At 36.6% G+C, this 17613-nt stretch overlaps 1 protein-coding gene across 7 annotated transcripts in view; it reads left to right on the top strand.

Annotated features, from left to right (window-relative positions):
- Window positions 1–17613, top strand: part of PIEZO2 (piezo type mechanosensitive ion channel component 2) — a 320464-nt gene that overhangs the window by 52686 nt on the left and 250165 nt on the right. For all 7 annotated transcript variants that reach the window (XM_054192479.1, XM_054192473.1, XM_054192475.1 and 4 more), the window contains exon 2: window positions 6897–6992. In XM_054192479.1, coding sequence (XP_054048454.1) covers window positions 6897–6992 — 96 coding nt within the window. The remainder of the gene's footprint in view (window positions 1–6896; window positions 6993–17613) is intronic.

The raw sequence follows: 17613 nt of genomic DNA, 5'->3' as shown, positions 1-17613 counted from the left end.
GGTGTTAGGCCGCTTTTGGTGTCCACTAAGATATTTTGGGGTAAAAAAAATAATGAATTAAAAAAACCCATCCCCCAGTTTTGAATATTCTAAAGAATATGGGAACTGGCTGATAAATGTCTTGCTGGAGGGCTGCACAAGTGGAAAGGCGTAATGATCATGTCGTTAGGGCAGTGCCTTATTGATAAGAGGAATCTTAACTGTATAAGCTCCTGGAAGAGTTGACCATTCGTGGATGGTCTTGTAGAGCACCTTGGTTTGGAGAAGAAGGTGTATTTGCTTTAGCAGTTGTTTTTACTGTAACTTCTTAGGCTGGGCTTTTGTACCAGAAGCTTTTCATCTTGGGTGTATAGCAGTGTCTTGTTCACATGTTATACCTAGTAGCAAAGGCTGTCTTCTGTAGCCTGTTTTAGTCATCTGAATTAGGTGTTAATTGGGTGTTTTCAGAATTCTGAGGATGTAACTGGTAGAAATTTTGCAATTAACCATGGGATAACCATGAAAAATTATAGCATTAGAGACAGGAATGTGGTGCTGAATTCTTCTGGCTTTAAGAGCTGGACATTGGCCTCCTGGAAACAGAGGCCAGACAGAGGTTTCACCGATTCCCTTTCCCTTTCATTTTTTGTTCCGTTGCTTTCAGAGAATTATTTCAGATCAGCTAGGTGTAAGAATGTGCGAATAACATCAGCTCTGTCTTTCAGGCAACACCCCTTGCCTGCTCAGTGTTAGACACTTTTTTAGCAGCACTTTTTCCAATGAATCTTTTCACTGAATGTATTTTTTTGCTACTGGAAAAATAAGCACAAGCGTTAAACCAAACTTTAGTGTAAAGGTAGCAATACTGAATGTTCTAGCGTAGCGTTCTTAGTAATTTTGAAGCTGTAAAGTTGTTAAAATAGGATGCAAACACTATGCCATATCCTGCAGGAGGTAGCAGACACGTGACTTCATTGTAGTTGACTGAATCAGTTCGTTCTCATGCTAATGCATTAGCATGAACAGAGTCTGGAGAGGATAATGCTAAGAATGATGTATAAAATTCTCAAACCTACAGTAGAAATACGTAGAAAAACCTGTTTTTACATAGTTGTTGAACAGAAAAGGGTATAGCAAGCAATACGTGATTCTGTTAAGAATAATGACAGTGCCTTTTTAGTGAAATAAATTCAGAAATAGCAAGCGGGTGGCTAATTCTGTCTTCACCTGTCCTTCATATTTTCTGTTGTTGTGGCTTTTGACACAATTCTAGGTTACAAACAAGAAATCAGTAGCCCTTTGGTACTATGCCTGCACTCTTAAAGACTTATTTTTTTTGAACAGGTAGTTTCCACTTCTGGATTAAATACCTCTTAAAATTTTTGTAGAATTAAACTAAACACATCTTTTATGAGGCTATTTTTTTCCCTCTCCTTTCCAAGATCAAGCTCAGTGCAAATTCCTCTATCACCACCCACTTTGGCCTCCAGTATTTCTTATTTAACAGGTAAAATAAAAATTCTATACAAATTATCTTCTTTAGGTAGAAGAAAGGAAAGAACTGTTGTTATAAATATGAAATAATAACATGTAGCAGCAGTAGAATTCTGGTGTTGGAAAACCCCAGTATCCACATGTGAAAACTTTGGGGTGAGTCTAAGAAGCAGTAGTAGATTTCTTCAAGTTCAAAAGCATTCTTGTTTGGCTACCATATAATAATGAAAAATAAAATCTAGAGGGACAAGGTTACACAATGTCACGTGATTTACAATTTTCTGTTTTTTTTTTTTTTTAAGACTCCGTTTCAGTTTTTTATGGTGCATACTGTACATATCTATATTAAGAATGAATTTAATTTTTCAACTTTATTGTAATAAAAAATTGAAATTTTTTTTTCTGGTTCTGTGTTAAAGATATGGTTCAAACTAAAATAGTGTAAGCAGACATCAGTTGTGTTCCTTAAGAAGCCATAAATCGTGGACTGTCCGGGAGTCCCTTTTTTTTTTTTTTTTCTTTTTTTGAATGCATGTGTACAGATCATGTATATACTGCAGTCTGGGGCAATTAAAAGTGTATTGTCTGATATAGGAAAAGGAAACATAATTTTGAAAGGTATCTCACTTAAGAGTATGTCCTTTTCACAGAGTTTTAGACAATAAGTTTGTGAAATCTCAGTGAAATGCACGTTTCAGTTTTTTTTTTTTAAATTTAGAAAAAAGCAACATACAATAATAAATGTCCTCTTTTAGTGCTGAAATATTGACTATTTTTATTGACTATGCCAAAAAATATACAAGCAGCCCTTAAAATATTAGCAATCTGTAAGTTCCCAGGTGTAGTGTCAGTTCTTCTTAATTTCAAAAAGAAAAAATCTCAGTTCTTGTGTAAGGCTGTCTAAGGAGCTGTTCTTAAACCTAAAATATTCTGATCCTCTAATAGAAATTAGGGATCAATATATTAAGAACACTACTCAGCATAGGGGACTTCTTTTAAGGCTTTATATGCAATTATTTGCTCTCGTGATTGTAGCATAATAGGAAAGATTTTGTATTATAATAAAATTAATCCTCTTACCTGAGTAGTTTTACCTGTATGAGTAATCATTGCACTCACTTCCTAACGAATCTTGTAAAAATATTTCAGAATGTGTGTTCTTCCTTTCAAGATGTAAGTGTTCAGAGCTGATTTCTGTTCTCTGTTAGTCCCAGAATATGTCAGCAGAGCAGGCTTTAGAGATTTTTTTCTTTATGCATGTTCTTTTTTTTTTTTTTTAAGATATGTTTTTCGTGTAGCAGGATTAGTGAATTATGAATACACTCACTGACATGGTGAAAGAAAAACATCAGTTATCATCTGTGACTGTAATTTTTAATTTGTTTGAACAAATGACTGGATGCCAGAAAGATGAAACATTGTACAGCTATCAATTTTTGCTACAAATAACCTGCATGTTAGTCTTTTGTGAAAATTCGATATATCTGCATGTTACTCTTTTCACTATATATATTTCTTTCTGACTGCTGTGGCATAGAAATGTATGAAATTATCATAACTTTTTCTTAGATGACATTCTGATCCTGTCTTTAAAGGTAGTATCTTTTTAGCACGCTATGCGTTAAAAGAGAAATATTTCAAATAATCGCTTATGAATGAGAAGTCAGTCTTATATGTTACAAAGCACTCTTTTCTTGCCACACAAGGGAAGGTGCCCTAAAGAACTTCAGCTGATTATAAAAAAGCTAAGTTTGCTTTTAATATACTAATATGCTGTATATCGATGGCTTTGGTTTTGTGTCTTTTCACAATTGTGTGTTACTGCTATCCTTGGACTCTGAACAGCAGCAGCGCTTCAGAGAATGAAAAAATAATTTCTGGAGTTTTGTTACCAGAGACTGTTAGAAAACATGGTGAGAAATGTGGCTTAAAGAAAAGACTGAAGAGAAGGAAGTGTAGCTGGACTTTGCATTGTATAGTATATTTACCTATTTAAGCTTTTTGTTTAGTGTTCATTTTAGGCAAACCCATACTTCTGAAACTAAGAAACTGAAGGGTTTCCTGGATACTAATAAAATTAACACTTTCAAGCTTAGGAAGCACTTCTTTTTTACAAATGTCTTCAAAATATTTTTATATTTCTGCAGGACTTTATATAAAAAAAAAATAATATATATATATAAGGGAAGGTTTGTATGAAGAAGTTATCTCTGTTAATAGTCCAGTTTATGAAGTTGTGGAGAGAAAAAAAGCGTTTTTGAGAACACAGTCTCCTCAGGTCTAGAAATAGAAAGCAGTAAATTTTGAGGTAAATATAGTTCAAGAGTAATTCCTCCGAAATTAATTTCGCTAATCAATTAGACAATTTCGAGAAGAGATAACAAGCCTGAAATGCTAAAATTACATTAATTTTGACAGTTCAAACTGACCAAGGTAACCCAAATATCCAGAAACTTCTATACCACCTGGTTTGCCAAAAAATTCATTTGTATATGTGCTTTTTCTGTTGATGAAATTCCGTTGACCTTGACTGGGACTTTCCACTGTGATGGACATCTGTGTACAGCTGCCGTTGCAAAAGGAGACCTTTGTGAGTGCCGGAGGGAGTGCAGAGGATGGGTTCATTTGCTCTTTTGGATAATCCTTTGTCGTCGTACCAGTGACAAACTGAAGCTGATTTTATGCCCAGCAACTTGTTCTAGATAGTCTTGAGTATCAGAATTTAGGAATATATGCATTGACAACTAATGTTGCAGTGCAGTGTAAATATGTAAATACAGTGCAGCTGCTGTTTTCTAATCTTTTATCTTGCTAAAAATATGTTCAGTCATGGCTCTTTGCTCTGGCAGATTAGATTGGTAAGGCACTGATCTCTTCAGCAAAATGTACTAGATGAATGGAGATAAACACAAAATGAAAACAGTGAAATCGTTGCAGTAGAGAATAGTAAAAATGTTTCAGCTAAGTTTTGGGGTTTATAATTTATTAATTCTGAGAAACGTATTGCTGGTGCTCTTGGAACTGCTTAAATAAACGTAGGTTTTACAGGAAATGTCTAGCTGAGGTTACTAGTTTGCTGGAGGACGCTTCGATATAAATAGGGGTTCCAAATATTTGACGTGGACTTGTTAGTGAGGCACTTGTTGACATGCGGATAGTAAAGGAGGATATCTAAAGGACACAGTTGCTGTTTTCTATCTTTCTACTGAGAAAACGGTGCTAGGTGCTCTACAACAAGTGTAGCAAGGTCAATTCTGAAGAAGTAAATGTGTATAATATTGCACTGAAATCAAGTAAGCTGTTTAACATGATTAAAAGCTGGTTGACATGATCCCTGTAATAACTGGATAATAGTATTATCTGCTAATAGTATTATTCTGACACCAGAATGACTGAGAACATTGATCCTTCCCCTTGAAGTAGAAAAGCCTTCAGGCTTTACATCAGCCTTGAACCACTATCATACCTTTTTCTATGAATGCCAAAGAACTTCTTTCCATCCCAAATTAAACTTTCAAAAAGGTTGATTTATGGATTTGTCCTGATCTCTGGAGTGTCCTCTTTGCCATTCATTCCAAGAAGGCCACTAATGGCCATCGCACATCCTGTGCTCCTCTGCAGAGCACCCAGAGAGTAGGCGCGTAATAGCAGGGCTGACTCCCTCTTCTCAAGTACATTCGCTTTAAACCTCTGATAATTGCTTACCCAATTCCCAGTGGGATAGGTCCTATTTATGTTATCTTGCATTTTTTCTTGGTTTGAAGTATATGTGTAAATCTTTGGATGGCCTTTAAAAACTGTGGCTATAAAGGGAGCTTAAGGAGCAATCTGAGTTTAAATTCTGGGAAGCTGTTCTTAAGCTTTCTGGATTTCACGCTGAAAACCCTCTGTCGAGATTCGATGGCTTTCTTAGTTCTTGGCAGATTTTTTTTGAAGGCTGTTTGCAGAATCATATCAGTTTAGAAGTAGAGCATAGATGCTTCTTGTCCTTCCTTCTTGCCAGACTCACCCATAAAGTTCACACATTTCTTGGCTAAGCTGCAGACGTGGAGCATAAATCCTGAGTCTTTATATCAGGGTAATTAAGGAAATTTAATGAGTTGTTCAAAGCATTGGTTAGTTTGGGGAACAAAAATTATAGCTATTGTGTGGTTTTGTTTGTTAATAGACTTCTCTGTTTTGTATTTATAACTAAAATGGACAGATGTGATGAGGATGAGGACCAATTAATGCTTAAGTTGTTAACTCACTGCCAGTATAGTCTCCATGAAATTTCCCAAAGTGGTGAGTGGAGAAACTTGTTTTCTTTCGCAATACATGTTTCTGGCAGGACTAAGACTGTATCTGTCCTCCAAAACCAAATTGTTTTAGATATAGCTGAGAAGACTTAATTGATACTAGTTACATTCCATGAGTAAATAAATGTAGAGATTAATTCATCTCCTGACTCCTCTGGAGTTGGCTTTCTCACGCGAATGGTTGACTGTGGTAGGTCTTAGAATATTTCAACATCTGCTGCACAGTGGAATTACAGATTACTTTGTCATTTTTTGTTGTTTTTATCCTTTTTGTATGGAAGTCCGTAGACTCCTCTTCCAGCACAGAATATCCGTGACATTCTTTGGAAAAAATGCACCTTGGTTGTAGCAATATTGGTGCTTGTTGTAATGGCTGTCTGACCTGGATACTTTCAGGAAAATACACTTACGCTAAATTTTTAAAATAGAAAAGGAAATGTTAGACAAAGCTAGTAGAGTAGTTCCATTTCTTAGAAAAACCTGTGTAACACCAGTTGCAAGTTGCTGTGAAGCCCTTTTTCATTTTTAGTTCACAATCTTTGCACTAGAAAAATGTTGTAAGAGCAAACAAATGGGTGATAGTAAAATGCAAGGGCCTCTGTGGTAATTTAAAGACATTGCTATTTTAAGGGTAACTGGTGATATTAGGCATGCTGTAATTTGGCATCTAAATATGCATCATCATTTTTCTTAATTATTTACTGATAATCCTCAATTGTAATGTAATGAACTCGTATGTAACTTCTTAAAGAGAGACACTAAATATTGATTTATGCATCCCTATATATTTTTGTTGGTAATGGTTTCATGAGTTTATGTATGAGGAAAGTAAAAAGTTTAGGTAACAACTAACTTGTCCATCATTCTGGACAAAGTCTTTGTAGCTTGGATGCATCTTTTGCTAAAATTAAAATATATATTACTGTGAAAATACTTCAGAAGGGTATTTCATTTTATTATTTATTTTAAGCATAAACTTGAATACCTGCGTAGAAATGGTTTAAATAAGTGGTGAAAAGTTGGTAAGGTAAACAGGAAACTCAAATGGGAAATGCTTTGCGCTATTGAACTTGATTATCCCAGGCTGATTAAGCAATGTGTTCTTTTTCTTTTCTCTCGTTGCAGCCTGTGCTTTCCGTTACAATGGGCTCTCCTTTGTCTACCTCATCTACCTCCTGCTCATTCCTCTGTTTTCAGAACCCACAAAAACAACGATGCAAGGTAAGATGTTCGTTGCTTCATTCTTCAGAATGTGTGGTGGGCACAGTACATGCCAAAGCTTTTGTGTAGTAGAAGGTGAGGTCCTGAGCATTTTCCCCTCATTAAGTCACCTAACTTGTAATCCATACTGAGATTCATTGCACTATATGCTGCCTTTGGTGCTGAAGGGCTTCCAGCCATGATGCCATTCTTGCCCCAAGGTGCAGCAGGGCTGTCTGATAGTGGTAACGGGGGAACCTTTTGATGTCATTATTTCTCCTGGAATACTGACGTGGTCTGGGTGAAAAATGAGCTTTCAGAACGCACCCCTGCCTCCCTCCCTGCCCAAAGCCATCCTATCATAGACTGTGCCCCAGATCTGGATTTGTAATTACTTTTGAGAATTAAATTTTGTCTCAGATTTTTCATCCAACTGTATTGTAGGCACTTAATTAATCATCACTGTCATCCCAACTTTATACAACTGCCTTAGGAAAAATGACTAAAAAAGCTTACTGCTAGAGATGACGAATAACTATCTACATCAGGCATTCAAGCATCTATGTATCACATACCAGTCCAACTTTTACAATTTAAAATATGAAAACAATTATGCAGACCTATAAAGATGGAAACCATTTCAGAAGTATTACAGTCTTGGTGTATGTAAGGGGCCTGTTGTCTGTGTAAAGGAGTGGGTCCTTGAAAGTCAGCAGAAATGGCTGTATAACAATATCAAAACTTTAAGGGTTTGTGATCTGTTGGTGGAATTTGCAGTGAGGATGCAATCACAGATTATCTGAGGTGTGTTTTGTCACCTAATAGTGGCCTGTTGGATGAGATTGCCAATGTCTGCATTTCAAAGCACTAATGGTGCTTGAATCATTCTTCTTCCTGCTTACCTGATTCTCCTTCAGACCAGTATAAAAAAATAATATCACACAATGCTAAAGTCAAATGGACTCATCTCTCATCTTTTCTGATGACAACAGTGTGAAGAGTATCCTTTAGAAAGTAAGCTGGTTCCATGACACTACTAACAAAAAGGAGGCATTTAAAGAGGTCCTGAAGTTATACTGCCTTATCTGCTGCTGACTTTGGCATAATTCTTCTCCTGACAAATCCATTGTCAAGGCTGATGGGAATTCAGGCCATTTTAATCAACGTAGTTCCCTAAATAAAAGCATTGGAAAATCTAGACGCTGAGTATAGTGACACCTGAGTTTACATGGCCTCTATGAAGTTCTTACCCAAAGATTTTGACACTTTTTGTGGTTTCCCAGGCAATCTTAATCTTGACTTTGTTCTGCCAGGGTAGTTTCATAGCAATTTGGATTTACTTCTCAATTTACATATTTTCCTATTTCCTTAGAAGAGCTTGTAGATATTTCAGGTTCTTCTTCAATCCCAAGTCTGATGTCTAAACAGTGGTTAACAGAAACTGATACTCTTTCTTACCTGAAGGACTCGCTGTGATTTGGCTGAGCAACAGGTTGACACCAAACATGTAGTTTTCAGTGCGTTAGCTGTAGAATGACATAATGTCAAAAGGTTTGTAGACAGGTCTCCTTCTAAATATCCATTTCTGTGTCCTGCCTATAGTTATGGCCATTGGTACATCCCCTGAGAAAAGAAATGTATTAAACTTTTCTTGAATTCTCCGAGAAGAGTTTGTGGAGAGTCTAAGGTTCTTATTTAGGGTGACCTCTCAGGCTGTCATCCTTTTTTGTCTTTACTGAGAGGATGAAGAGAGGAGGCAGGACTTTCAGAATCGTCTGGTGAACTCTTCATTACTGCATGCCACATAGTGACAGTACCAAGCAGTTTCTACAAGTCGACGTACAACTTTTGTTGTACCAGTTTTTACTGGTGTTTTCCATTAACCATTAGTTTGAGGAGGGAAGGAAACAAAACTAAAGAAAACCCTCTTGTTTCATCTGTTTGTGCATGAGGTTTCTGTTGATGTAGATTTTCACCCAGTCTGCGTATAAGGCAAGCTGTATAAAGAGGAGAACTTTGTACTCCAGGTTCTAGCAGGGAGAAGCAAGGCAGAGTTACAGTTGTGTTGTGGAAAGCGTATCCTGACCTGTCCTAATTATGACGACTCACTGTTTTGCTTTTATTTTAGCTAGGATAGATGCCGATCCATTTTTAGAATCTTTGAAGGGCTTACCAAAACGGTATCTTGCCACACTGCATTTCACAGGCTAGGTTCATTTAGTATAGAACCTGCACTGAATTAATCCACTTTGCATTCTTTTTTCATTTTGCTTTATAATTATTTGGTGTGATTATAGTAGTATCAAGTGACAGAGATACCCATGGTGCTACTACACAATCTTGACACCTAAGCTAAAGGAAAAGAAGCACAAAGGATGGTGCAAAGGCAGTGTTATTGCAAAATGTCATTAATAAATACAATATGAGTTATAAACAGGTCAAAGTCAGGTTTCCAAAAATTGCTTAGAGTGGGACAGATTTGAATTATACCAAACTTGGAGTCTTTGTGAATGCAATCAAAGTAACTTGACAGAGTTATAAAACATGGTAAGGAATTGAGTGAGAATTAGGGTGATTTTGAGCTCTGGGCTTTTAGCTATAGAGTTTCAAATCTCTCATCCCTTGGTGAAGAAGCCATCTTCACAAAGTATTACAGTACAGAAGTGGAAAAGATCTGATTAGCATTTGTATTTCATGCCTTAATTCCTACATTTATATCGTGTCTCTCCAGGCTCTTCTACTTCCCCTCACCATTTTTCACCCAGTTTCTGTCAGTCTAAGACACTAACACACTGTCTTTTGGTGGGGATCCATGCCAATTGCGTGGGCTTAGTTTGCGTTGACCGTGTAAGGATCCAGTGAAGCCAGCAAAAACAGAGCTGAACAATAAATATAGTAAGCATAAAAGGTAGGAAATCCCACTCTAGGTAAGGCTGTCAGTCATTTTTGTAGGGGAGAATTAAAAGGACAGTGTGAGAATGAAACATCAATAAATGCCCAGGTGTGAGTTAAAGATTCTCTTAAAAGTGCTGGAGGTGGCAGCAGAGAGGGAAGCACTCATTGGGAATCTGGGTGCAGCGTCCCAAATACACAATTACCCTGGTTGTTTTAGTGTGTTTTATTTTTGCTGCCCCTTCTGTGCCAGGAAAAGTGATTGACGGGATAAACAGAGCCATTTTCTAGATGTCGAGAGCGACAGTGGAGAGACATCCTAATTCTCTCCTTTTAGCGTCTAAAAACGTCTATTTGATTAAGACTAATTCCTGTGTGATTAGCTAGACACTTAAATCATCTAATTTGCATCACTGATGGCAGCAATCGTTCTTCAGAGGAAAATGCTTTCTTACAACTTCGGGTAGTTTCCCCATATCGTGTGTCGTATTGCATTACGCTTCTCCTGAATTTCATATTATCATGTGTTCATGAGAATTAATTTCTTATAGAAATTAAATATTTCTGAGTGTAACCACTTTGGCTTACTGTTTCTGTCACCTTTTTAAATTGTGTGTATGTGCATCTTTCTAGAAAGTGTTGAGGGATATTTATTTTTTGTGTCCAGGCAATGGAAAAAAGAAAAGGGGGAAATCTACAAGTATTTAAGCTAAAACCAGCCAAACCACCAGTAAATCAGAGTCAAAAGTTAAATAAAACAAACTTTATTTAAAAACAAACAAACAAACAACAAAACCCACTATGTGGCTCTATATTTTACTTGTCTTTTATTTACTTTCATTTCTGTCACTTAAATAACATTTTTGAGTCTTATCTTCTATTTCTGTTTTATTCGAGTCATCATTTTTTCCCGAAATCTTCCTTCCTTTGATTCTTTGATTTACTTTTTATTCTTTTGAGTTTTCTGGTCTCCTTCCACTAAGCTTTTCTTTCGTCATCTCCTCCTGGCTCACTCAGGTCCCCGGTCACAATCTCTGACCAACATTCTTATTTCTTGCTCTTCCATCTATTTTCCCAGTTTATCACCTTGCGCTTTCTAGTTACGGAACTTCTGCAACTTCTCTCCACCGAATCTATTTCCCCGGTTTATCTCCTTGCACTTTCCAGTTACTGAACTTGGGCAACTTTTCTCCACCAAGCTTAAGGGTTTTCCAGCCTATAGAATTGGAAATTAGTCTGGAATGGACCACGTCAGCCTAGATTAATTTTAATTTCGACAGAAACATAAAAGGGTAGAAACACTGTGGGGAAAAGATATTATACTTGCTGAAATACTTCAGATGGTGTTTAAAGTTTAATAAGTAAATTATTTTCTTTTTTTTCCTCCCCTTATATATTTAATCTTCTTTTAAAACGTACTTAATAAGATAAAGTAATATTAATCCTTAATCATGGAAATAAGGCACAGTCTCCAGTCTCTGCATATGTTCAGTAGATTTGTTTTAAGATACGACCTGCCATGTGAAAATACCAACCACTTCTAAAGTATAGGACACATCTTCTTCAGTTAGAGCTGAAATGCTGAGTTATTTAAGATTTAGCTGAATGTATTGTTGGAAAATTACTTCTTTGTCCGTGAAGCTGTCCGAATAAGGGAAAATATATCCATGCGCATCTATGTGCAGCTGAAAAAAGTATTTGGTAACTCTCTTGCTCATCTCTGTCTAATATTCATAATCCTTGAAATCGGGGATTACGAGGCTGATTAAGCAGCAAAATGTGCTACTCTGCATGAAACAACTGTGGGGAAAAAAAATTCATTGCAAATAGCGTTTCTTGTCTACAGGAGTAATTTAAAACCCGACTAGAGAAATTTTTCAAGGATTGCTGATGGGAACTGCTTTTGAGGCAGATACCTCTTCTTTGCACGTGTTGTAAAGGTGTGTGAGTTTGGCAGTGATTTTCTATATGAATTTTCTTTAAATCAGCAACTGATTGGTTACCTAGTTCTCTGGAGACGACAAATAGGCAGCAAAGTGTGCAATAGCCTAGTTTCTAACGTCTTTAATGGGGAGATTGTTATATTAGTGATATTTTTTCTTTGTGTCTAATGTCTATTGTAATTATGTCCTTGTCCTTAATAAATGCTTGTACATGCTGTTGTTATAGAAATAATAAAGCATGACTACATGTATTTGCCCTGTCCTGGGCCAGTGGTTCATTTAGCGTTACTAAATAACTTTTTTATGTGACTTTTTTTTTGGTAACAGACATGAGTTTGCATTTAGTTAGTTTTGTTAACTTTCCTTTATTTCATTTCATAATGTCTGATTAATAAAACTCTGTAGCCAGTCACCACGTAAATAAAAAACCCCCGAGGTGGGGCGAATCACTTAATTTCACATGTGGACTAGATTTTGCTGGCTCTGCTTATGTTAGTGGCCAAAAGAATGGGATTGCTTCTGAATTAAGATACTGATCAGCATCACAAAACTTGAGTCTCTTCTGTTTTGAAAAAATGAACTTACACAGCACTCAGATCAGTAAAAATGGTGTTTTAAAAATGTGTAGATTGATAAACTGATGAACAATATCCAAATCATAATAATTGTTAATGGAGCATTATTTTGAGTACGGCTGAAACCATGGTAAAGAAATGCAACAGTGGAGTTTGTTTTGCAGATATGAAAGGGCTTGTGATTTGGAATAATCTGCACAGAACTGCAAGATGCAGAGGGGTTGCAGTGACAAATTTGGATCCCCAAATATATCTGAAGAGGGTTCAAGGGGAGTATTGATCCAAATGAATATGGCAAAAATTTGTATACAAACATTATTTTGATTTCCCTATGTGAACAACGCTCCTATGTATACTTATCAGTTCTATAATGCATCTGTTTTATTAGCAATCTTTTTATGCTCAGGTGTACTAGTTTTCTGGAATTTCATTAGACATCTGACTTCAGACATCTAATTTAAATGTTCAAGTTATGAGTTGGGTAAACCTATATATTTACTGCATAGAAGTAGTCTCCTCATGATGCTGCTCAGAGTTGATCATTTAAGCTTCCACTGAGTCCAAAAATCTTAAATTAGTTGCATAATTTTAGACTTCATCTACATTGCATGGTATTAAGACTTCTGAACAAAATAAGGAGTTTAAGTGAATATTGTAATGTGATTCTCATGAAATAGAAAAAAGATTGTTAACCTCTTAATTGTAAATTCTTGCACTGAAAACTTCATGGCTGAGTGGTTTGGAGTAAAAAAAAAAAAAATTAAAAAAAAAGTACTTTCTGTATTACTAGATGTTCTGCTCTGAAAGAGCTTCAGTTTTAGTTTTTCAAGATTTTTCTGAACGTTCCTTGCAAATGAATGGCTGCCCAAAGTGTATATGCAGAAATCGCTTGAAAAAAACTTTAAAAAACCCCGAACAAGCCAAATCACTGATTTCAAGATATAAGTTTAAAAAAACATTTAACAAAATTCGTCTCCCCCTTCATGTCCTACTGATGGCAAATGTCATACTAAAAGCTGTAATAACAAGACTATCCACAAAGAATGACACACTTAAAGACTATAGCATCCTAATGGATTCACTAACAGATACATTGGAGTAGTCTTTGATGTCTATTACTATGGAATGGTGATGTTTGCAATCTTACATATCTTTCTCTGTATCAAAAATGTGAAAAAGAGCCTTAAACTTTTTTGTCTCTTCCTTTTAAGCCAGTTCTAACAATTTTCACAGCAGCATTATTAATAGGATTTGATGGAAAACACAAACCACGTAACTAACTTGGGTGCTTTCAAGCGTTCTGGTTTTCTTACATTATATGCATAAAGAATGAGTTTGTAGGTTGGAAATACAGACTTTGATTTTTGGAAAGACTTGCTCACACGGTTTCTGTTGCCTGGTTTGAACAGGAATTCAGTCGGAGGTGCATCTTAAGCTTACAAGTCTGTTACTGCTGCAGGCTAAGGAGATGTTTTTAGTTCAAGCAGTTGGAGTTCATGACTGTTTTTTACTTGCATCTCATAACAATTATGTCACCTACTATTAGTATATTATTTTGGGGGCATTGTAGTTGGACTACTCCAAATAGGGGGTAACAGCCCACCTCGTTTCACCATCTGAAAGTGCAGCCAAAATAAGAGGTACTCATTTTGTGCATCTGCGGTGTACGACTGAAATCCTGTTCAGCCCTGCCAGGATGGGTAAAAGCTGTACCTGTGCTGTGGTTTGGGCTGGGCTGGACACCAAAATGAATGACAGATGCTCTCTTTAACCTCTCTCCTCTTCAGAGAAGGGGGAGCATCTCCCTTCAGAGGAGAGGAGAGAAAATGAGAGAGGCTTATGAGTTGAAAAGAAACTGAACTACTTTCATGAAATATTAACAATAAAATAATAAAAAGAAAAGATAATAATAAGAAAATAATTAAATATATACAATATATACACAACCCGTATCGAGCTCCCAGGATAACGGTCACGTCACTGGCAGACGCTGGGAAAGTCCCCGACTGGACTCAGTGACGAATGGGAACTGGATTCCAGGTCTGGATTCAGGACCGCATGGATTGGGATCAAAGGCAGATGAACAGACAGAGTCCTCCTCAGACGCCATCCATTGAAGAGAGAGCTTGACCCCTTTGATCCTTCAGCTTTTATACTGAGCATGATGCAGACGGGATGGAGTACCCCGTTGGTCAGGTTTGGGTTACCTGTCCTGTCTGCTCCCCACAGGTGTGACCCCTCTACGCTCTTCCTCTTCCAGTCATCCAACTGGGGACATAACGAAGTGAGCTGACCTTGCTTGTTATGGGAATAAGTCCAAGCAAGGGCGTCTCTATGTACCATTCTTTGATATTCCCTATGAACATCAGGTCGTATCACTCTGGAAGCAGACACCATCTAAAGAATATGCCATTAATTTCAGAAAGTGCAGTTAGTTAGAAGAGGCTTAGCTGAAAAGTAAAATCACTGAAAAGAAAAACGATTCTGTTTTTTTACCTCAAACCAGGACATTCCACCCCTTATTCCATACCACTTGTGTCCCGCTCAGATCACTACTGTTTTTGTTTCTTCAAATATATACACAACGTATTTACTGGATTTTTAGTAGTATTGACGAATTGTATGTTGCACTCCCTTTCTTCAGAACAGTTTTCTGTCATGTCTGCCAGAATGAGCATTGACAGGCCATAGACCTAGTTATGTTCTAATCTCACTATAAATTAAAATGTGTGAATTGGCTACATTTGGAAGGGATATCTTTTAGAACATGTTTAAAACATAAAATGTATTTCAATGAAAAATCTTCATGGTTTGGGGTGGTACAACTTGAGTTTTGACCTTTTTTTCTTTAGACTTACTATATGTTTATATGCCTTTGAGAAAGGTTTCATCCAGGTTTTATGGTTTTACCTGTGTAACCACAAAGGTGATTTATTCCTTTTTTTTGAAAATGATTTATTACTTGTTATCCTTAAGTGCTCAATGGAAAGTACTCCCGGCAATAATAGAGATGCTGATTATAGGAGTTGGGAGAACTCTGTAAGATGTCTTTGGAACTACTGAGTTTCTTTGTACAAGCCCAAAGCATTAGTATGAAGATTTATTTATAACTCGGAAAATGCTTTTCAGCAATTAAAAATGGGATTTCTGCTGGATTGGGCATGTGTTTTCCTATGGAGGCTTGCCAGGCTGCTACATAAACATCCTTTGGCTCAAAATACTCCATCTCGGCTAGGTTTCTCCACTTACATTATAAGTATTCTTTTGGGAGTGAACAATGGAGCATGTTATTTATATTCAGTGGGCCAGATCCTGAAGTACTTATTCATGGAAGTTTTAGCAATGGATGAGTGAAAACGAAGAAATACCTTTACATTAACCAATTTCAGAAATCCTCTTGCATCTTACAAGCCTGCAAACATTTCTGTTAATGATACTGTGTTATTCTCAAAATATTTTCTTATGAAATGAATTAAAAACCTCTCCAACTAAGTGAAAGTGAACTTACAAGAAGCATTATGCTGACAGTGTTGGGTACAGAAATCCTGTATCTGTCTTACGTTGTTGTGTATGATAAATAATACGTGTGCCTTTATCACTGCCTTCTAATGCTGTTCCCAAATGGGATATTCCATTCAGAGAAAAAAAGAGTCCAGTTCCTGGGCTGTTTTACATTTTGGCTTCCACAGAAGAAATTGTAAGCATGGACCCCCGTGAAGGGGTTGATTAGGTGGTGTCACTCAATTTTCATTATCATTTTTTATGTGAGCGCTGTGAATGTTTTTGGACCTGGGTGTGGCAGAAACTCAGCAGCATGTTGATCGAAGCCAACCGAAGTTGGGGCAATGAATGCAGGGGCCAGAAGGAGACGGTAACTAGAAATGTATTGTAACTTGCCATTAAATAATTGATACGGGCTTTTTTTGTATGGTTATCAATGACCGCGGGTCTTTGGAAAGATTCAAATGAAAAGAAAGGGTAGTGCTTTTGGTACAGAGGGCAAGAATTCTTCAGAGGGCTTTGAAATGCTGTGCTTGCAGTAAGACTGGTGTGATTTTTTTTTTTTGGGGGGGTGGTGATGCTGGTAGAAATACTAATTTAAATGGAAAAAGCCATTTTAAAGGAGATTGCCGCTATCACAAGTTTAAATTCAGAAAACTGTTTTCACTGTAAAACTGAGCACGCTTATAGCTGCATTAGTTTTTCTATTATTTAACTTATGTTAAAGCAATGTTTTTCATTAGATATTGAATAACTTTTGTTTTAGGAAAAAAACCAAAACAGTTTAGGTTGATCTGGAAGTTATTTCTTTAGTTACTTTAATGTTTCAAGTCAATTCCAAGCCTATCCCCTTCCCTGGTGATAGCTTCAGACTGAATATGTCATTAATTAACAATGTTTAATTTAACTCTAGCAGTGAATAAAGACGTAGAGCCAAAACAAAGCTCCCTTTTCACTCCAAGGTATAGGTAAATGCAAATTTATTTCCTGGAACAGTAATTCAGAGGCACGGATAAGACCTCTCAGAAATTTTTGTTCCTGGCAGTAATTCTGAAAAACATTCTTTCTTTTTTTTTTTTTCCTAATTCATTAAGCTACATGTAGCACCTAAATAATATCAATTTTACTTTTTACAGCTTGTGAAGGTTACTCTTCTAGCCTGTCCTTTGTGTTAAAATAATTGAAAATTAGTCAATTTTCTTCTTTCCAGGAAGTATGTGCAAAATAAAACTTTTATATTGTTGTATCTGGAAGTTGAAAGTGAAGAAATGGGAATCTAATCTAGAAACAATATTGTAAATTAAGAGAGTTTGCTATAAGCTAGCAGTCCTCCCACCTAACACTACTAAAGCCTAAGGAGAAATTTCTGCCATGAGTTAGGGTGAGACAAGGGCAGAAAGTGTGCTTTTAGGCCCAGCTGTAAAGTTGAGCGCTGACGAGAATGCTGTCCTGAATGTGCAGACTTTCTCAAATTCTGGATCTGAGGTAGGCTTAATGTGAAGGCGAAAGGATTTTAAACTGAGAATGACCTTGTGGCACGTTTAAAATTGAATTAAATAATGAAATTATGAAAATGAATTTTACAAAAGAATGCACGAACAGCAACATCACAGACCGTAGAATATGATTGTATATGTGTTATGTTGTTCTGCAATCCAAATACTGCTTTGTCAGCCCACAGAATTTGATGGAAAAAGGATGGTACTGAGTATGCCAGGAATGCCAAACTTC

Source organism: Rissa tridactyla, chromosome 2 (assembly GCF_028500815.1).
Source record: "Rissa tridactyla isolate bRisTri1 chromosome 2, bRisTri1.patW.cur.20221130, whole genome shotgun sequence".
In the NCBI taxonomy this organism is placed as follows: Eukaryota; Metazoa; Chordata; class Aves; order Charadriiformes; family Laridae; genus Rissa; species Rissa tridactyla.
The sequence above is the reverse complement of the archived record's forward strand: the minus strand, read 5'-3'. Positions and strand labels throughout refer to the sequence as shown.